This window comes from Salmo salar, unplaced genomic scaffold (assembly GCF_905237065.1).
Source record: "Salmo salar unplaced genomic scaffold, Ssal_v3.1, whole genome shotgun sequence".
NCBI classification, from domain to species: Eukaryota; Metazoa; Chordata; class Actinopteri; order Salmoniformes; family Salmonidae; genus Salmo; species Salmo salar.
The window spans coordinates 58,318-80,765 of record NW_025548247.1 but is presented as its reverse complement, the minus strand read 5'-3'; the positions used below and the strand labels follow the sequence as shown (position 1 = coordinate 80,765).

The following is a 22,448-nucleotide window of genomic DNA, read 5'->3' as shown; positions in this document are numbered from 1 at the left end:
CAGTATGAATGGTCATATGTGGTGTGGTTATTCTACATGGTGTGGTTATTCTACATGGTGCGGTTATTCTACATGGTGTGGTTATTCTACATGATGTGGTTATTCTACATGGTGGATTTATTCTACATGGTGTGGTTATTCTACATGATGTAGTTATTCCACATGATGTAGTTATTCTACATGGTGTGGTTATTCTACGTGGTGGATTTATTCTACATGGTGTGGTTATTCTACATGATGTAGTTATTCCACATGATGTAGTTATTCTACATGGTGTGGTTATTCTACATGGTGTGGTTATTCTACGTGGTGGATTTATTCTACATGGTGTGGTTATTCTACGTGGTGGATTTATTCTACATGGTGTGGTTATTCTGTATGGTGTGGTTATTCTACATGGTGTGGTTATTCTACATGGTGTGGTTTTTCTATATGATGCGGTTATTCTACATGGTGTGGTTATTCTATATGATGCAGTTATTCTACATGGTGTGGTTATTCTACATGGTGGATTTACTCTACATGGTGTGGTTATTCTATATGATGTAGTTATTCTACATGGTGTGGTTATTCTACATGGTGTGGTTATTCTACATGGTGGATTTATTCTACATGGTGTGGTTATTCTATATGATGTAGTTATTCTACATGGTGTGGTTATTCTATATGATGTAGTTATTCTACATGGTGTGGTTATTCTATATGATGTAGTTATTCTACATGGTGCGGTTATTCCACATGGTGCGGTTATTCTATATGATGTAGTTATTCTACATGGTGCGGTTATTCTACATGGTGTGGTTATTCTACATGGTGTGGTTATTCTACATGGTGGATTTATTCTACATGGTGTGGTTTTTCTATATGGTGTGGTTATTCTACATGGTGTGGTATTCTATATGGAGTGGTTATTCTACATGGTGCGGTTATTCTGTATGGTGTAGTTATTCTGTATGGTGCGGTAATTCTACATGGTGCGGTAATTCTATATGGTGTGGTAATTCTACATGTGTGGTTATTCTACATGGCGGATTTATTCTGCATGGTGTGGTTATTCTATATGGTGTGTTTATTCTATATGATGTAGTTATTCTACATGGTGTGGTTATTCTACATGGTGTGGTTATTCTATATGATGTAGTTATTCTACATGGTGTGGTTATTCTATATGATGTAGTTATTCTACATGGTGCGGTTATTCTGTATGGTGTAGTTATTCTGTATGGTGCGGTAATTCGACATGGTGCGGTAATTCTACATGGTGTGGTTATTCTACATGGTGGATTTATTCTACATGGTGTGGATATTCTGTATGGTGTGGTTATTCTATATGATGTAGTTATTCTACATGGTGTGGTTATTCTATATGATGTAGTTATTCTACATGGTGTGATTATTCTACATGGTGTGGTTATTCTACATGGTGGATTTACTCTACATGGTGTGGTTATTCTGTATGGTGTGGTTATTCTACATGCTGTGGTTTTTCTATATGATGCAGTTATTCTACATGGTGTGGTTATTCTATATGATGCAGTTATTCTAAATGGTGTGGTTATTCTACATGGTGGATTTATTCTACATGGTGGAGTTATTCTACATGGTGTGGTTATTCTACATGGTGTGGTTATTCTGTATGGTGTGGTTATTCTACATGGTGGATTTATTCTACATGGTGTGGTTATTCTATATGATGCAGTTATTCTACATGGTGTGGTTATTCTACATGGTGGATTTACTCTACATGGTGTGGTTATTCTACATGGTGGATTTATTCTATATGGTGTGGTTATTCTATATGATGTAGTTATTCTACACGGTGTGGTTATTCCACATGGTGCGGTTATTCTATATGATGTAGTTATTCTACATGGTGCGGTTATTCTACATGGTGTGGTTATTCTACATGGTGTTTTTATTCTACATGGTGTGGTTATTCTACATGGTGTTTTTATTCTACATGGTGTGGTTATTCTACATGGTGGATTTATTCTACATGGTGTGGTTTTTCTATATGGTGTGGTTATTTTACATGGTGGATTTATTCTACATTGTGGATTTATTCTACATGGTGTGGTATTCTATATGGAGTGGTTATTCTACATGGTGCGGTTATTCTGTATGGTGTAGGTATTCTGTATGGTGCGGTAATTCTACATGGTGTGGTAATTCTATATGGTGTGGTAATTCTACATGGTGTGGTTATTCTACATGGCGGATTTATTCTGCATGGTGTGGTTATTCTACATGGCGGATTTATTCTGCATGGTGTGGTTATTCTGTATGGTGTGTTTATTCTATATGGTGTAGTTATTCTGTATTGTGCGGTAATTGTACATGGTGCGGTAATTCTACATGGTGCGGTTATTCTACACGGTGCGGTAATTCTACATGGTGCGGTAATTCAATATGGTGTGGTAATTCTACATGGTGCGGTAATTCAATATGGTGTGGTAATTCTACATGGTGTGGTTATTCTACATGGTGGATTTATTCTACATGGTGTGGTTATTCTACATGGTGGATTTATTCTACATGGTGTGGTTATTCTGTATTGTGCGGTTATTCTACATGGTGCGGTTATTCTACATGGTGGATTTATTCTACATGGTGTGGTTATTCTGTATGGTGCGGTTATTCTACATGGTGCGGTTATTCTACATGGTGTGGTTATTCTACATGGTGTGGTTATTCTGTATGGTGGATTTACTCTACATGGTGTGATTTTTCTATATGGTGTGGTTATTCTACATGGTGTATTTATTCTACATGGTGTGGTTATTCTACATGGTGTGGTTATTCTGTATGGTGTGGTTATTCTACATGGTGTATTTATTCTACAAGGTGTGGTTATTCTACATGGTGTGGTTATTCTGTATGGTGTGGTTATTCTGTATGGTGTGGTTATTCTGTATGGTGCGGTTATTCTGTATGGTGTGGTTATTCTATATGGAGTGGTTATTCTGTATGGTGTGGTTATTCTGTATGGTGTGGTTATTCTGTATGGTGTGGTTATTCTATATGGAGTGGTTATTCTGTATGGTGCGGTTATACTACATGGTGTGGTTATTCTGTATGGTGCGGTTATTCTACATGGTGTGTGATGTCTCAATGACCTTACTGTTTGTCTGTTTTTGTGATGCAGAATAGACATTGGTCTCAATGGGATTTCCTGCTTAAATAAGGTTAAATTAATAAATCAAATAAATCAATACTAACACCTGTAAGTAAATTGACCAGGTGTGGTGATGAGCATGAACTGACCATGTCGACTGTCTCAGATCTCGGTCATGGCTTCAAGGGGGTGAGCAGGTATGGCAGAGAGGCCCTCGTATCTTATAAACCATCGTTATAGCTTTGTGGTCTTGTTGACCGTGTGTGGTCTTGTTGACCGTGTGTGGTCATGCTGACCGCGTGCAGTACTCACATCTCGGTCATGGCTTCAGGCAGGTGAGCAGGTATGGCAGTGAGGCCCTTGCCTCTACAGTCTACGATGTTGTTACTACAGGAACACATGGGAGGACAGGAGCCAGACGCCAGGCTACACGGCTGGACAAACGCACTGTCACTCTGACCTGGAGAGAGAGAGAGAGAGAGAGAGAGAGAGAGAGAGAGAGAAAGACAAAGAGAGAGAGCGAGAGAGAGCGAGCAAGAAAGACAAAGGGAGAGAGCGAGAGAGAAAGAGAAAAAGAGAGAGTTTAGAATGAGAGAGAGTGATTAGTGTGTATTATTGTATGATTATAAGTTGCTATGTAAATACCAGGTGATTTCTGGACAGTAAATAAAAGTCATACCAAGGGAAGGACATGGCATAGAAAGGCTCCACACAAATTCTAGTGCTGTATCTCAGCTGATGAACTCTAACCTCTGACCCCTGTCTTACCTGAGCAGGTGACCTCTACAGGTAAACTCTACCCTCTAACCTCTGCCCCCTGTCTTACCTGAGCAGGTGACCTCTACAGGTAAACTCTACCCTCTAACCTCTGCCCCCTGTCTTACCTGAGCAAGTGACCTCTACAGGTAAACTCTACCCTCTAACCTCTGACCCCTGTCTTACCTGAGTAGGTGACCTCTACAGGTAAACTCTACCCTCTAACCTCTGACCCCTGTCTTACCTGAGCAGGTGACCTCTACAGGTAAACTCTACCCTCTAACCCCTGTCTTGCCTGAGCAGGTGACCTCTACAGGTAAACTCTATCCTCTGACCCCTGCCTTACCTGAGCAGGTGAACTCGTTCTTCTGCAGTTCAGCCATGTTGAGTCCCCTGAGGGTTGGAGGGGAGCTGCACTGTGTGTACAGACCCAGGGTGGGCCTCTGTCTCAGCCAGGGAGACAACCAGGACAGGTGACAGTCACACCTCAGACTGTTAGAGTGGAGACGACTGGAGGGAGAGGACGAGGAAGAAGGAGGTTTACTGTCCAATGTACCAGGATGTCAAAGGACATTTATTGTGCTTTCTCAACCCTCTGTAAAACACAGAGACGTTGGAGTAGAGGGTAACCACTAGGAGAGAGGGAGAGGAGGGGGATCACTTATCCATCTCTCACTGAGACTCTCACTCCAAACCATCATCCGCACGCACACACGCACTGTCTGAACCAGTTTCCCCCATACTGTTGTAGCCCTATACTCTAACCCTAACTCTCAGCTTTAACAATGGAGGAGTTTCTAGTTGTGTGTGTGTGTGTGTGTGTGTGTGTGTGATTTTCAGGGGCTTAACAGTTTGATTTCCAGGGGCGTCTGTCGTTGGACAGTTTGTTGACAGGAGCTTGGTGCCTTGAAGTCCCAGCAAATCACCCACAACCCTTCTGTGGTGGGTGGAAGGGGACCAAGTCTCCTTAGAATAGGACTTGGGGTTTGGTTCCCCCCCAAGATGCTGGGCCTTTTTCTGAGACAGCGCTACATCTCTGATTGACTGGTTTATGGGTACAGAAGCATTCATAAAAGATGTGTGTATTTGAAGTGTGTTTCTCACTGGTGGTTGGCTCAGCCAAATTTCGGTAGGCATCTGCCTCTGATTCCAAAGGTTGCATGTTCGAACCCAGTGATAGAAAGTTGTTTTTGATATTTTAGTTTTAAGCCCATCTCAAACCTTAAACATTCAGAGTTAATGCCCAACCTTAAAGCTGCAATATGTAACTTTTTGGGTGACCCGACCAAATTCACATAGACATTCTTATTGAAACAAGTCCAAGAAGCAGTAGATCTGTTCTATGTGCACTACTTCTATGCTTACCGTGCTTAAATTACATGTTTGCGTCTTTCACTTTCGGTTTTGCTTCTAACAGCTGAAAATACAATATATTTGCTTATTTAAATCACATACATTTAAATTAGGCAAACTATTCGAATTTTAACAACCAGGAAATGGCGGTGCGATTTCTGCATAGTGCATCTTTAAGGTCTTGGAATTAATGCCTGAACATAACCCTTACCTTAAATATTCAGAGTTAATACCTGAACATAACCCTTACCTTAAATATTCAGAGTTAATACCTGAACATAACCCTTACCTTAAATATTCAGAGTTAATACCTGAACATAACCCTCACATTAAATATTCAGAGTTAATACCTGAACATAACCCTCACCTTAAATATTCAGAGTTAATACCTGAACATAACCCTCACCTTAAATATTCAGAGTTAATACCTGAACATAACCCTCACCTTAAATATTCAGAGTTAATACCTGAACATAACCCTCACCTTAAATATTCAGAGTTAATACCTGAACATAACCCTTACCTTAAATATTCAGAGTTAATACCTGAACATAACCCTTACATTAAATATTCTGAGTTAATACCTGAACATAACCCTCACCTTAAATATTCAGAGTTAATGCCTGAACATAACCCTTACCTTAAATATTCAGAGTTAATACCTGAACATAACCCTCACCTTAAATATTCAGAGTTAATACCTGAACATAACCCTTACCTTAAATATTCAGAGTTAATACCTGAACATAACCCTCACCTTAAATATTCAGAGTTAATACCTGAACATAACCCTTACCTTAAAAATTCAGAGTTAATACCTGAACATAACCCTTACCTTAAATATTCAGAGTTAATACCTGAACATAACCCTCACCTTAAATATTCAGAGTTAATACCTGAACATAACCCTCACCTTAAATATTCAGAGTTAATACCTGAACATAACCCTTACCTTAAATATTCAGAGTTAATACCTAAACTTAAGCTTAAACACTTTGAAATTTGACGTTTGGGAAACATGGATGAACGTCTAATTCTGACGTGAGACTGAGAGCTGGTAGGGTTGGCTATGTGTGGCCTGTCAGAGAAGGATAGAGTTGCCCTCCTTCCACACTGATCTTAGGTCAGTTTTGTGTTTTCACCCTAATGGATAAGATTCGGAAAGGGTGACCAAAGTCCCTATTCTTATAGCATCTCAGAGTAGGAGTACTGGTCTACAATCAGTTTTCCCTTTAAGATCATAATGAATTAGATCACATGGACAAGGGGGACCTGATCCTAGATCTGCACCTGTAGGGGTATCTTCATCCTGATCTGTTTATACAATAACTGTGTCACTGAGTAGTAGTGATGAGACAAACCATAGTTGAATATCACAATATTATTCTTGACAATATATACAGTATATATACTTTGACTCCAAGTGTAAAGAACAGGTAGTGTTAATTAGTGCTAATTGGCTGTAGCTGCGCCAAAACGAATCGAAACAAAATGTTCTCCTGCTCTCTCGTCTCTCTGCAGCAGACGCATAGCGAGCAATATGTTCCCAGATAGCACGCACCCGTCTGCCAAACGTGGGCACGATGTATACAGGGCACATTGGGAAGATGCCGTTTATACAGCATTTGCTCATTGCCAAGACGTCTTACAGATGTATTTAGAGTGCCTACATTCTACATTCTACAGTTCTACATTGTTTATGCGTCGGTCAGACATCAACATTCTATTCTGATGTCTCTCTGACATCTTCCCAATGGGAAAACATTCCCCAAACAACATATTCCCGAAACAACATATTCCCCAAACAACGTATTCCCCAAACAACATATTCCCCAAACAACATATTCCCCAAACAACATATTGCCCAAACAACATATTCCCCAAACAACATAATCCCCAAACAACATATTCCCCAAACAACATATTGCCCAAACAACATATTCTCCACGCAATTTGATATGTCGGCCACCTAAGTGTCATGTGTTCCCTGGCAGTGCATGTTATCTGGGTTTGAACATCAAATCACAATCAAATTGCAGAATCAAATAGCAATACATCTAAAATCACAATACATCTAGAATGGTGAGAATCGTAATACATATTGAATCGGCACCTAAGTGTCATGAGTTCCCTGGCAGTCCTACTGAATAGTGTTGGATTGTGGGTAATGTAGTAAAACGGAGAGGGACTCACAAGGTGCGTAGTTTGGGCATGTGGTTGAAGCTGGAGACTGGAATGCTGCTTATGTTGTTGTTGTTCAATGTGCTGCCGAGAGAGAGAGAGAGAGGGGAGGAAAGAGGGATCGAAAGAGAGAGGGAATGAGAGAGAGAGGAGGAGAGAGGGAGAGAAAAAGAGAAAGGGAGAGAAAGAGGGAGAGAGAAAGAGAGAGAGGGAAAGAGAGAGTGAGAGCAATAGAGAGAGAGAGGGAAAGACAGAGAGGTAAAGGAAAAGAAAGAAAGAGAGAGAGAGAGCAGTAGAGAGATGGAGAGAGAGGCGGAGAGAATATTAGATGACATTCCTTAGGAGAAGAAAGCTACACACAGACACAGTCTCTCTCTATAATACTTACAGAACCTCCAGAGTTCTCAGAGCACGGAAGGCCCCCTCCTCGATGCAAGTGATGTGGTTCTTATCCAGTTGACTGTAGACACAAAACACATATAATGGCTTCCATTAGTGTGTGTGTGTGAGAGAGAGAGAGAGAGAGAGAGAGAGAGAGAGAGAGAGAGAGAGAGAGAGAGAGAGAGAGAGAGAGAGAGAGAGAGAGAGAGAGAGTGTGCGTGCATGTGTCACTCACAGGTTCCTGATGTCCGTGGCCCCTCTGAAAGCTCTCCTGGGAATGGCTTGGATAGCATTCTCACTAAGGTCCCTGAGAAGGAATGACGGAAGGGGAGAGGGAGAGAGGGGAGAGAGGGAGAGAGAGAGATGAAAGAAAGAAAAATGAAAGAAAGAAAGAAGGAAGAAAGAAGGAAAGACAATTTAAACAAAGTGTAGCTTTTTCAATGTAAAATCCATGTAGAAAGAAAGGATCTATGAAAAGAAGAGGAGTGTGGAGCAGACAGTGTTGATCAGTGTGGAGCAGACAGTGTTGATCAGTGTGGAGCAGACAGTGTTGATCAGTGTAGAGCAGACAGTGTTGATCAGTGTGGAGCAGACAGTGTTGATCAGTGTAGAGCAGACAGTGTTGATCAGTGTGGAGCAGACAGTGTTGATCGGTGTAGAGCAGACAGTGTTGATCAGTGTAGAGCAGACAGTGTTGATCAGTGTAGAGCAAACAGTGTTGATCAGTGTAGAGCAGACAGTGTTGATCAGTGTGGAGCAGACAGTGTTGATCAGTGTAGAGCAGACAGTGTTGAGCAGTGTGGAGCAGACAGTGTTGATCGGTGTAGAGCAGACAGTGTTGATCAGTGTGGAGCAGACAGTGTTGATCAGTGTAGAGCAGACAGTGTTGATCAGTGTAGAGCAGACAGTGTTGATCAGTGTAGAGCAGACAGTGTTGATCAGTGTAGAGCAGACAGTGTTGATCAGTGTAGAGCAGACAGTGTTGATCAGTGTGGAGCAGACAGTGTTGATCAGTGTGGAGCAGACAGTGTTGATCAGTGTAGAGCAGACAGTGTTGATCAGTGTAGAGCAGACAGTGTTGATCAGTGTAGAGCAGACAGTGTTGATCAGTGTAGAGCAGACAGTGTTGATCAGTGTAGAGCAGACAGTGTTGATCAGTGTGGAGCAGACAGTGTTGATCAGTGTGGAGCAGACAGTATTGATCAGTGTAGAGCAGACAGTGTTGATCAGTGTAGAGCAGACAGTTTTGATCAGTGTAGAGCAGACAGTGTTGATCAGTGTAGAGCAGACAGTGTTGATCGGTGTGGAGCAGACAGTGTTGATCAGTGTGGAGCAGACAGTGTTGATCAGTGTAGAGCAGACAGTGTTGATCAGTGTGGAGCAGACAGTTTTGATCAGTGTAGAGCAGACCGTTTTGATCAGTGTAGAGCAGACAGTGTTAATCGGTGTAGAGCAGACAGTGTTGATCGGTGTGGAGCAGACAGTGTTGATCAGTGTAGAGCAGACACTGTTGATCGGTGTAGAGCAGACAGTGTTGATCGGTGTGGAGCAGACAGTGTTGATCGGTGTGGAGCAGACAGTGTTGATCGGTGTGGAGCAGACAGTGTTGATCAGTGTAGAGCAGACACTGTTGATCGGTGTGGAGCAGACAGTGTTGATCGGTGTGGAGCAGACAGTGTTGATCGGTGTGGAGCAGACAGTGTTGATCGGTGTGGAGCAGACAGTGTTGATCGGTGTGGAGCAGACAGTGTTGATCGGTGTGGAGCAGACAGTGTTGATCAGTGTAGAGCAGACAGTGTTGATCAGTGTGGAGCAGACAGTGTTGATCAGTGTGGAGCAGACAGTTTTGATCAGTGTAGAGCAGACCGTTTTGATCAGTGTAGAGCAGACAGTGTTGATCAGTGTAGAGCAGACAGTGTTGATCAGTGTAGAGCAGACAGTGTTGATCAGTGTGGAGCAGACAGTGTTGATCAGTGTAGAGCAGACACTGTTGATCGGTGTAGAGCAGACAGTGTTGATCGGTGTGGAGCAGACAGTTTTGATCGGTGTAGAGCAGACCGTTTTGATCGGTGTGGAGCAGACAGTGTTGATCGGTGTTGAGCAGACAGTGTTGATCGGTGTGGAGCAGACAGTGTTGATCGGTGTGGAGCAGACAGTGTTGATCGGTGTAGAGCAGACAGTGTTGATCGGTGTGGAGCAGACAGTGTTGATCGGTGTGGAGCAGACAGTGTTGATCGGTGTGGAGCAGACAGTGTTGATCGGTGTGGAGCAGACAGTGTTGATCGGTGTGGAGCAGACAGTGTTGATCGGTGTGGAGCAGACAGTGTTGATCGGTGTGGAGCAGACAGTGTTGATCGGTGTGGAGCAGACAGTGTGATGTAGTACAGACAGTGTTGATCGGTGTGGAGCAGACAGTGTTGATCAATGTGGAGCAGACAGTGTGATGTAGTACAGACAGTGTTGATCGGTGCGGAGCAGACAGTTGAGTAATTGGTGGCTTATCTGCTCTATCGCACTGTGTTTTGTCATGTAAAGTACACAGACAGACCAGGAACTAGGGACTGGGCCCCTGGCTCCCTCTCTTTTCCTCTGTCTCCCTCAATATCGCTCACTCACTTTTCCTTGTTCTCTCTCCTTTTTCTCTCTTTCTATTTTCATCTCTTTCAGTCTACCACTCCTCTCTCCATCCCTCCATCTCTCTCCCTCCTCTCTGGGTCTGTTCCACAACATTACCACTAGGTCTCCATCTCCAGGCCCTGGGGCCTAGACGCCGGCAGGACGCCTGGGCCCGCAGTGACTGAGCCACCCCAAGGAGGGCCTACTACAGCTTGAGTAGACTCTGGCACTCTTCCATTTGCCATGGAGAGGGGAACCACAGGGTTGTCTATGTTTGTTTGTTTGTCTGTCTGTGTGTCTGTGTGTGTTTCTGTGTCTGTGTGTGTATGCATGTGTGTAGATAATGCGTCATACCCTGGAGGATTTCAAACACACTATTAACCTCCCGACCAGCCCACAGAGACTATCAGAGCAGCCCGCAGAGACTATCAGATCAGCCCGCAGAGACTATCAGAGCAGCCCGCAGAGACTATCAGAGCAGCCCGCAGAGACTATCAGAGCAGCCCGCAGAGACTATCAGAGCAGCCCGCAGAGACTATCAGAGCAGCCCGCAGAGACTATCAGAGCAGCCCGCAGAGACTATCAGAGCAGCCCGCAGAGACTATCAGAGCAGCCCGCAGAGACTATCAGAGCAGCCCACAGAGACTATCAGAGCAGCCCGCAGAGACTATCAGAGCAGCCCGCAGAGACTATCAGAGCAGCCCGCTGAGACGATCAGAGCAGCCCGCTGAGATGATCAGAGCAGCCCGCAGAGAAAGATGGGAATGTAGAGGGTGATAGATTGAAGGAGGGGAATGTAGAGGGTGATAGATTGAGAGAACATGAAAAGAGAATGATGGATATAGTGGAAGAGTGGAATGGAGTGAGTAAAAGTAAGAGATGGATATAGAGAATGAAAGATGGATAATGGGTGAAAGGGATGGATGGAGTGTATGAGAGAGAGAACGAGAGAGAGAAAGCGTGAGAGAAGGACAGATAAAGTGAGAGAGGGAGTGGAGTGGGTGAGAGATTGGTTGCGATCACACGTACAGTTTTTCTGCTCCATTTCAGATTGAGGTCAGAGTCAGTGAACCAACACATAGACAGACACACAGCAGGGAGTCGTGAGAGAGAGAGAGAGAGGCAGATATGGGAATTTGAGAGAGAAAGAGAGAGAGAGAGAGAGAGAGAGAGAGAGAGGCAGATATGGGAATTTGAGAGAGAAAGAGAGAGAGGGGCGGATATGGGAATTTGAGAGAGAGAGAGAGATGTGAGAATTGGAGGGTGAGAAAGGGGGTGAGAGATGGAGAGGGTGTAAATGGATTTTGGGGAGAGATATAGAACATGGATGTATGGATCTAAAGTCAAATGTGTGTGCGCTTTCGCTCTCCCTCCCTCATCTCTACCTGATCATCTCTCTCCCTCCCTCATCTCTACCTGATCATCTCTCTCCCTCCCTCATCTCTACCTGATCATCTCTCTCCCTCCCTCATCTCTACCTGATCATCTCTCTCTATCCCTCATCTCTACCTGATCATCTCTCTCCCTCCCTCATCTCTACCTGATCATCTCTCTCCCTCCCTCATCTCTACCTGATCATCTCTCTCCCTCCCTCATCTCTACCTGATCATCTCTCTCCCTCCCTCATCTCTACCTGATCATCTCTCTCTCTCCCTCCCTCATCTCTACCTGATCATCTCTCTCCCTCCCTCATCTCTACCTGATCATCTCTCTCTCTCCCTCATCTCTACCTGATCATCTCTCTCCCTCCCTCATCTCTACCTGATCATCTCTCTCTCTCCCTCCCTCATCTCTACCTGATCATCTCTCTCTCTCCCTCCCTCATCTCTACCTGATCATCTCTCTCCCTCCCTCATCTCTACCTGATCATCTCTCTCCCTCCCTCATCTCTACCTGATCATCTCTCTCTCTCCCTCATCTCTACCTGATCATCTCTCTCCCTCCCTCATCTCTACCTGATCATCTCTCTCTCCCTCCCTCATCTCTACCTGATCATCTCTCTCTCCCTCATCTCTACCTGATCATCTCTCTCCCTCCCTCATCTCTACCTGATCATCTCTCTCTCCATCCCTCATCTCTACCTGATCATCTCTCTCCCTCCCTCATCTCTACCTGATCATCTTTCTCCCTACCTCATCTCTACCTGATCATCTCTCTCTTCCCTCCCTCATCTCTACCTGATCATCTCTCTCTTCTCATCCCTCATCTCTACCTGATCATCTCTCTCCCTCCCTCATCTCTACCTGATCATCTCTCTCCCTCCCTCATCTCTACCTGATCATCTCTCTCCCTCCCTCATCTCTACCTGATCATCTCTCTCCCTCCCTCATCTCTACCTGATCATCTCTCTCCCTCCCTCATCTCTACCTGATCATCTCTCTCTCCCCTCCCTCATCTCTACCTGATCATCTCTCTCCCTCCCTCATCTCTACCTGATCATCTCTCTCCCTCCCTCATCTCTACCTGATCATCTCTCTCTCTCCCTCCCTCATCTCTACCTGATCATCTCTCTCTCTCCCTCCCTCATCTCTACCTGATCATCTCTCTCTCTCCCTCATCTCTACCTGATCATCTCTCTCCCTCCCTCATCTCTACCTGATCATCTCTCAATTCAATTCAAGGGCTTTATTGGCATGGGAAACCTGTGTTTACATTGCCAAAGCAAGTGAAATAGATAATAAACAAAAGTGAAATAAACAATAAAAAATTAACAGTAAACATTACACTCACAAAAGTTCAAAAATAATAAAGACATTTCAAATGTCATTATGTCTATATACAGTGTTGGTAGAAAAGGGAAAATAAACATAAATATGGGTTGTATTTACAATGGTGTTTGTTCTTCACAGGTTGCCATTTTCTTGTGGCAACAGGTCACAAATCTTGCTGCTGTGATGGTACACTGTGGTATTTCACCCAGTAGATATGAGAGTTTATCAGAATCAGGTTTGTTTTCGAATTCTTTGTGGATCTGTCTAATCTGAGGGAAATATGTGTCTCTAATATGGTCATACATTGTGCAGGAGGTTAGGAAGTGCAGCTCAGTTTCCATCTCATTTTGTGGGCAGTGTGCACATAGCCTGTCTTCTCTTGAGAGCCAGGTCTGTCTACGGTGGCCTTTCTCAATAGCAAGGCTATGCTCACCGAGTCTGTACATAGTCAAAGCTTTCCTTAAGTTTGGGTCAGTCACAGTGGTCAGGTATTCTGCCACTGTGTACTCTCTGTTTAGGGGCAAATAGCATTCTAGTTTGCTCTGTTTTTTTGTTAATTCTTTCCAATGTGTCAAGTAATTATCTTTTTGTTTTCTCATGATTTGGTTGGGTCTAATTGTGTTGCTGTCATGGGACACTGTGGGGTCTGTTTGTGTTTGTGAACAGAGCCCCAGGACCAGCTTGCTTAGGGAACTCTTCTCCAGGTTCATCTCTCTGTAGGTGATGGCTTTGTTATTGAAGGTTTGGGAATCGCTTCCTTTTAGGTGCTTGTAGAATTTAACGTCTCTTTTCCGGATTTTGATAATTAGCGGGTATCAGCCTAATTCTGCCCTGCATGCATTATTTGGTGTTTTACGTTGAACACAGACAATATCTTAGCATAATTCTGCATGCAGAGTCTCAATTTGGCTTGTCCCATTTTGTGAATTCTTGTTTGGTGAGCGGACCTCACAACCATAAAGGTCAATGGGTTCTATAACTCTCTCTCTCTCCCTCTGTGTCTCTCTCTCTCTCTCTCTCTCCGGTGTCTCTCTATCTCTGTGTGTGTGTCTCTCTCTGTCTCATTCAGTGAAGGTTGCTAGATGTCCCCTGACAGGACAGGAAGTTGGTGTTAAGGAGGAAGTTGGTGTTAAGGCTGTAGAGGTGATATGAGGAACTAGCTGATTCTGAACAAGACAGCTGGACTGGGTTTCAGAACACCATTCTTCTTCTCTTTCTCTTGTTCTCCTCACCACTGTATCTTCTCACAGCTCCTTGTCCAATCTGATCATGTTCACACTGATACTCCAGGCCCAGTTGCCCAAGTGGTTCCAGGTGTGTGTGTGTGTGTAACAGGCATCCCACAGTGAGAGGAAGAGAGGGGATGAAGGAGAATGTATTTCACCATGGACACAAATCTAACATGCCAGGCATCTAGGGAGAAACTAATGAAAGACAACCTTTGGATGACACGTAACATTAGGCAGCATTACACACACACACACAATTGGAGATGCCTGGACAGGCGCTCTGTTGCTAGGACACGATGTGGTACCATCTGGATGTTATGTTTACAGGAGAGACACGGAGACTATGAGGTTTGGTCACAGCTGGGTCCGCTGTGTGTGTGTGTGTGTGTGTGTGTGTGTGTGTGTGTGTGTGTGTGTGTGTGTGTGTGTAATGCTGCCTAATGTTACGTGTCATCTAAAGGTTGTCTTTCATTAGTTTCTCCCTAGATGCCTGGCATGTTAGATTTGTGTCCATGGTGAAATACATTCTCTCTTCCTCTCACTGTGGGATGCGTGTGGTGTGTGTGGTAATTGTGTGGTATGTGTGTGTATGGTGTCTGTGGTGTGTGTGTGTGTGTGTGTGTGTGTGTGTGTGTGTGTGTGTGTGTGTGTGTGTGTGTGTGTGTGTGTGTGTGTGTGTGTGTGTGTGTGTGTGTGTGTGTGTATGTGTGTGTGTGTGTGTGTGTGTGTGTGTGTGTGTGTGTGTGTGTGTGTGTGTGTGTGTGTGTGTGTGTGTGTGAGAGAGAGAGAACAGCATCTTATATTTACTCTATACTCCTGATCTCTCCACTAATTCTCTTCATCCCTTCATTCTCTCTCTCTCTCTCTCTCTCTCTCTCGCCTTTTCTCTCCCTCTTATCCTCTCATTGTTCATCCATCTCTCCTGTCTTCTCAGTCTCTGCAATTCTTTGTAGTGGTCATTCTTCCAACTCTTCATCTCTCTTTCTCCCCTCCTCCTCCTCATCAGCAGACTGTGCTCAGTAGAGGGTGAGAAAGGTAAACTCTCCACTGGCTGTGTGAACTCAGATCTCACCTCTCAGTCCCTCTCTGTGGTGTGTGTTGGTGTGTAAACTTTCCTGACCCCACTGTCCCACTCCGCTCCTCCCCAAACACATGAGGTCACTCTCCAAAGACTTACAGGACCCTTATACAGCCTCCACCTCTCTCCACCTCTTCCCTCCACTGACGCCCCACACCTTCCCTCCACTGACGCCCCACACCTTCCCTCCACTGACGCCCCACACCTTCCCCCCACTGACGCCCCACACCTTCCCTCCACTGACGCCCCACACCTTCCCTCCACTGACGCCCCACACCTTCCCTCCACTCTCCCCCTTTCCTATCTCCCTTCACTCCCAACTTCCAACTTCCCTCATCTAAGCCTCCATCTCTCTTCACAAGGATCCTTATCCTCTTCAACGCTCCCCCTCCACTATCTTCCAATTTCCCCCTCCAGTCTCCCATCCGCTCTCCCCCTCCGCTCTCCCCCACTATCCTCCAATTTCCCTCTCTACTCTCCCATCCTCTCTCCCCATCCACTCTCCTCCTCTCCTCTCCTCCTCCACTCTCCTCCTCTCTCCCCCTCCACTCTCTTCCTCTCTCCCCCACCACTCTCTTCCTCATCTCTTACACCTTCCTCAATCCTCTCACCGGATTAATCTTCAGTCATCAACCCTTCGCTCAAACACAGACTTCCCCCTTTTTGTCCCTCCTCTCTCAACACCTTCCCTCTATTCTGATTCTCTACAGCCCAACATACCCTATTGTACTACTGTCATTAACTCCCCTCTTTCTCAAGCCCATACTCACCAGGGTACTCACCGAGGAGTAACTCCCCCTTTCACTCTCACCCCCCCCGCCAACCTCCTCCATTCTCTCACCAACTCCCACAATCTCTCCCTTCCTCTCTCTCCCTCCATCACAACCTCTCCCTTCCTCTCTCTCCCTCCATCACAACCTCTCCCTTCCTCTCTCCCTCCATCACAACCTCTCCCTTCCTCTCTCTCCCTCCATCACAACCTGTCCCTTCCTCTCTCTCCCTCCATCACAACTTCTCCCTTCCTCTCTCCCTCCATCACAACCTCTCCATTCCTCTCTCCCTCCATCACAACCTCTACGTTCCTCTCTCCCTCCATCACAACCTCTCCCTTCCTCTCTCCCTCCATCACAACCTCTCCCTTCCTCTCTCCCTCCATCACAACCGCTCCCTTCCTCTCTCCCTCCATCACAACCTCTCCCTTCCTCTCTCTCCCTCCATCACAACCTCTCCCTTCCTCTCTCTCCCTCCATCACAACCTCTCCCTTCCTCTCTCCCTCCATCACAACTTCTCCTTTCCTCTCTCTCCCTCCATCACAACCTCCCCCACCATCACGTCTCCCTTCCTCTCTCTCCCTCCATCACAACCTCTCCCTTCCTCTCTCTCCCTCCATCACAACCTCCCCCTCCATCACAACCTCTCCCTTCCTCTCTCTCCCTCCATCACAACCTCTCCGTTCCTCTCTCCCTCCATCACAACTTCTCCTTTCCTCTCTCTCCCTCCATCACAACCTCTCCCTTCCTCTCTCCCTCCATCACAACCTCTCCCTTCCTCTCTCCCTCCAACACAACTTCTCATTTCCTCTCTCTCCCTCCATCACAACCTCTCCCTTCCTCTCTCCCTCCATCACAACCTCTCCCTTCCTCTCTCTCCCTCCATCACAACCTCTCCCTTCCTCTCTCCCTCCATCACAACTTCTCCTTTCCTCTCTCTCCCTCCATCACAACCTCCCCCACCATCACGTCTCCCTTCCTCTCTCTCCCTCCATCACAACCTCTCCCTTCCTCTCTCCCTCCATCACAACCTCTCCCTTCCTCTCTCTCCCTCCATCACAACCTCTCCCTTCCTCTCTCTCCCTCCATCACAACCTCTCCGTTCCTCTCTCCCTCCATCACAACTTCTCCTTTCCTCTCTCTCCCTCCATCACAACCTCTCCCTTCCTCTCTCTCCCTCCATCACAACCTCTCCCTTCCTCTCTCCCTCCAACACAACTTCTCCTTTCCTCTCTCTCCCTCCATCACAACCTCTCCCTTCCTCTCTCTCCCTCCATCACAACCTCTCCCTTCCTCTCTCCCTCCAACACAACTTCTCCTTTCCTCTCTCTCCCTCCATCACAACCTCTCCCTTCCTCTCTCCCTCCATCACAACCTCTCCCTTCCTCTCTCTCCCTCCATCACAACCTCTCCCTTCCTCTCTCCCTCCATCACAACCTCTCCTTTCCTCTCTCTCCCTCCATCACAACCTTCCCCACCATCACGTCTCCCTTCCTCTCTCTCCCTCCATCACAACCTCTCCCTTCCTCTCTCCCTCCATCACAACCTCTCCCTTCCTCTCTCTCCCTCCATCACAACCTCTCCCTTCCTCTCTCCCTCCATCACAACCTCTCCTTCCTCTCTCCCTCCAACACAACTTCTCCTTTCCTCTCTCTCCCTCCATCACAACCTCTCCCTCTCCCTCCATCACAACCTCTCCCTTCCTCTCTCTCCCTCCATCACAACCTCTCCCTTCCTCTCTCCCTCCATCACAACTTCTCCTTTCCCCCTCCATCACAACCTCTCCCTTCCTCTCTCCCTCCATCACAACCTCTCCCTTCCTCTCTCCCTCCATCACAACCTCTCCCTTCCTCTCTCCCCTCCATCACAACCTCTCCCTTCCTCTCTCCCTCCATCACAACCTCTCCCTTCCTCTCTTTCCCTCCATCCCACCTCCTGTCTTCTTTCCTTATCCTTCATCTCTATAGACTCCCTTGCTAGACCTCTACTCTCACTCTCAACCCCAGACATTCCTCCTCCTCCTTTCCTCCTCTCCTTACAGGAAGGGCAGATGGCCAAGTCAGACAGTGTCACCCCCGACAACCTCTAAATATTTGATCTCCATTTTAAACTCCCTCTGTTCCCCTTTTAACCCCTCACAGACTGACACACACCTTGAATAAGTCATTTGTGAGAGAAACAGACAGACAGACAAACAGACAAACAGACAGACAGACAGACAGACAGACAGACAGACAGACAGACAGACAGACAGACAGACAGACAGACAGACAGACAGACAGACAGGAAAGCGATGTACAACAGGAGAGAGGAGACATGTTGTTAAACTGTTAGACGGGTCATTCTGGAGGGAACTTACAGTCGACCGTGGAACCACAAGTTGCTCATTCTAGTTGGTAATATATCATAACCACTCTGACCTGGGGCACAGAGTTCACACTTCCTGCACTTGGAATCCCCTGTCTGTTACACACACACGCGCAGGCACGCCTGCCTGTATGCGCACGCACGCACATGCGCACACACACACACGCACACGCGCACACACACACACACACACACACACACACACACACACACACACACACACACACACACACACACAAGCTGTCACTCTCAGAGACACAAGCTGTCACACTCTCAGAGACACAAGCTGTCACACTCTCAGAGACACAAGCTGTCACTCTCTCAGAGACACAAGCTGTCACTCTCTCAGAGACACAAGCTGTCACACAGAATGCAATCTGTTATAATAAAAGGAATGTTCTCAGACAACTCATACAACTTGAATAAAAACACACACACACACACACACACACACACACACACACACACACACACACACACACACACACACACACCAAACCTCCTTTGCACTCTAGACAATGCGTTACACATGTTTGCACATGCACACACACACTCATTGTCTTTCTCCCGCTCTCTCTTAAGACATCCTGATGGTCCACAGAGGGATATAGAGATGGAGAGGAACAGAGAGTAAACAGCGACACAATACCTGACCACTGTGACTGACCCAAAATGAAGAAAATCCTTGACTATGTACAGAATCAGAGAGCTTAGCCTTGCTATTGAGAGAGGCCGCCATAGCCGGTCATCTTTCGAGGGCCAGGTCTGCCTGTGTGCCCAATGCCCACACAATTGGATGGAAACCGAGCTACGCTGTAAGACTTTTCTGTCATTTCAACAGTGAAACACTGTCGGATGCACAGTACAATACCATACATGGGTTTTACAGCATTCATGCTGTAGATTGCACTGCATCATGGGTAAAATGCAGAAAAATACTGTTATTAACTCATTTGGATGCCTCCTGTAAAAATTACTCTAACATGCTGTATTTCTTTACAGTAATAGCTTATGCCTACTGTAGACTCAAATGATCCGTTTCAGGAGCCAACCTCATGTTTCCGGTGAGACTATTTTAGTAAATATCTTCTTGAAGCAGCTGTGAAGTGGAAAACTATTTTCAGCAGCTGCTGAGTACGTACCTTAATTTGTTTATAAGTATATTTATTGCCAGCCAACGTTGAATTACTGTTTCCTTAGCTAACCTAGGTAGAAAGCTTGCTAGCTAGCTCAAGTTGACAAAAGCCATTTCGGTCTGCTCTAAATTGCTCGTAAATATCTAGCTGTGTGAGCTAGAAAAACACCACCCAGAGAATATTGTGGTTATAGGCTGTATCGCAGCCTCTGGATGCCATAGAGAATACCCTGAGACCAGATTCGTGACTGTTAATGTTTCCACCATTACAACAGAGAAAATGGCTTGTTTCTATCAGTTCAAAAGATGTCCCATATTTTTCAGATTGACTGGCCACATTTAGCGGTCTTATTTGTATTTGTTCAATGACTCAATTGATTTCATAAACTAAAGTGCATTCAGAAAGTATTCAGACACCTTTCCTTTTTCCACATTTTGTTACGTTACAGCCTTATTCTAAATAGATTACATAAAACTTTTCTTCATCAAGCTACACACAATACCCCATAATGACAAAGCGAAAACAGATTTTTTGAAACGTTTGCAAATGTGTAATTTTTTAAAAACAGGATAACCTTATTTACATAAGTATTCAGACCTTCTGCTATGAGATTCCAAATTGAGCTCAGGTGCATCCTGTTTCCATTGATCATCCTTGAGATGTTTATACAACTTGATTAAATTATAGAATTTATTAAACCTGTCTATGTAAGGTTGACAGTGCATGTCAGAGCAAAAGCCAAGCCATGAGGTTGAAGGAATTGTCCATAGAGCTCCGAGACAGGATTGTGTCGAGGCACAAATCTGGGGAAGGGTACCAACACATTTCTGCAGCATTAAAAGGTTCCAAGAACATAGTGGCCTCCATCATTGTTAAATGGAAGAAGTTTGGAACCACCAAGACCCTTCCTAGAGCTGGCCACCCGGCCAAACTGTGCAATCGGAGATGGAAGGGCATTGGTCAAGGAGGTGACCAAAAACCCGATGGACACTCTGAAAGAGCTCCAGAGTACCTCTGTGAACATGGGAGAACCTTCCAGAAGGACAACCATCTCTGCAGCACTCCACCAATCAGGCTTTTATGGTAGAGTGGCCAGATGGAAGCCAAGCCTCAGTAAAAGGCACATAACAGCCCGCTTGGAGTTTGCCAAAAGGCACATAAAGACTCTCAGACCATGAGAAACAAGATTCTCTGTTCTGATGAAACCAAGATTGAACTCTTTGGCCTGAATGCCAAGCGTCACATCTGGAGGAATCCTCGGACCATCCCTACGGTGAAGCATTGTGGTGGCAGCATCATGCTGTGGGGATGTTTATCAGTGGCAGGGACAGGGAGACTAGTCGGGATCGAGGGAAAGATGAATGGAGAAAAATACAGAGAGATCCTTGATGAAAACCTGCTCCAGAGTGCTCAGGGCCTCAGACTGGGGCGAAGGTTCACCTTCCAACAGGACAATGACCCTAAGCACACAGCCAAGACAACGCAGGAGTGGCTTTGGGACAAGTCTCTGAATGTCCCTGAGTGGCCCAGCCAGAGTCCGGACTTGAACCCAATGAAACATCTCTGGAGAGACCTGAAAATAGCTGTGCAGTGACACAACCCATTCAACCTGACAGAGCTTGAGAGGATCTGCAGAGACGAATGGGAGAAACTCCCCAAATACAGGTGTGCCAAGCTTGTAGCATCATACCCTAGAAGACTCAAGACTGTAATCGCGGCCAAAGGTGCTTCAACAAATTACTGAGTAAAGGGTCTGAATACTTATGTACGTTTTTTTGCTTTGCCATTATGGGTTATTGAGTGTAGATTGATGAGGGAAAAAAACAACAATTTAATCAATTTTAGAATAAGGCTGTAATGTAACAAAATGTGGAAAAGTCAAGGGGTCTGAATACTTTCCTAATGCACTGTATATACGCAGTTGGTTCAAATCAACCCAAACTGCATGACAAGGTGGCCCAGAGGAAGCCAGCTGTTTGTTCTCAACCCCTACCTTGCCCCTTTCTTCCAAGAGCTCACTGAGTTTGAATAAAGACCGCGTAAATGCACATGTTCAGAAGACCACACACACACACACACACACACACACACACACACACACACACACACACACACACACACACACACACACACACACACACACACACACACACACACACACACACACACACGCCACCAGCTTGATATGTCCCTTGTCCCATGTCTTTTTAGCCACAGAGTAACAGCCCTGGTGCTCTCTGTCTCTCATTATATTCTGTCTTTTCTATGCCTGTCCTAGGAGCCCCGTGAGGAACAGCTGATGCTCCGCTGACTTCTCTCTCCTGGATGCCCTCCGGCCCAAACTGTCTCGTATGTTTCCTCACCTCTGAACCCCAGAGTTGCCACTGATCATAGATGGGGCTGCATCGCAGCCTGGTACGGCAACTCCACCGCCGAGCACCGCAAGGTGCTTCAGAGGGTGATACGCGCAGCCGAACGCACCACTGGCTGCACACTGCCTGCCCTCCAGGACACCTACTGTACAACACCAGGTGTCAGTCATTTTGCTTTACAGTACTATTTTCCTTACTGTAAAACATTACAGCAAGGATGCTGTAATATGTATTTACAGTAAGGAAAAAATACTACTGTAAAACATATTACAGCATCTCTGCTGTAAAGGAAAATGACAGTCTTAAGCTGGCCACTGTGGGTCCAGTATAATGCTGTACATTTACAGGGGTAAGTTTAACAGTGTTCACTTCCTAACCTCCT

At 45.6% G+C, this 22,448-nt stretch overlaps 1 protein-coding gene across 1 annotated transcript in view; it reads right to left on the bottom strand.

Moving 5' to 3' along the window:
• The window catches only part of LOC106594685 (slit homolog 1 protein), a gene marked incomplete at its 5' end in the record, with an annotated part of 94,005 nt that overhangs the window by 38,478 nt on the left and 33,079 nt on the right, over positions 1-22,448 (bottom strand). The window contains 5 exons of the mRNA XM_045712077.1: positions 3,428-3,575; positions 4,218-4,381; positions 7,418-7,489; positions 7,794-7,865; positions 8,022-8,093. Coding sequence (XP_045568033.1) covers positions 3,428-3,575; positions 4,218-4,381; positions 7,418-7,489; positions 7,794-7,865; positions 8,022-8,093 — 528 coding nt within the window. The remainder of the gene's footprint in view (positions 1-3,427; positions 3,576-4,217; positions 4,382-7,417; positions 7,490-7,793; positions 7,866-8,021; positions 8,094-22,448) is intronic.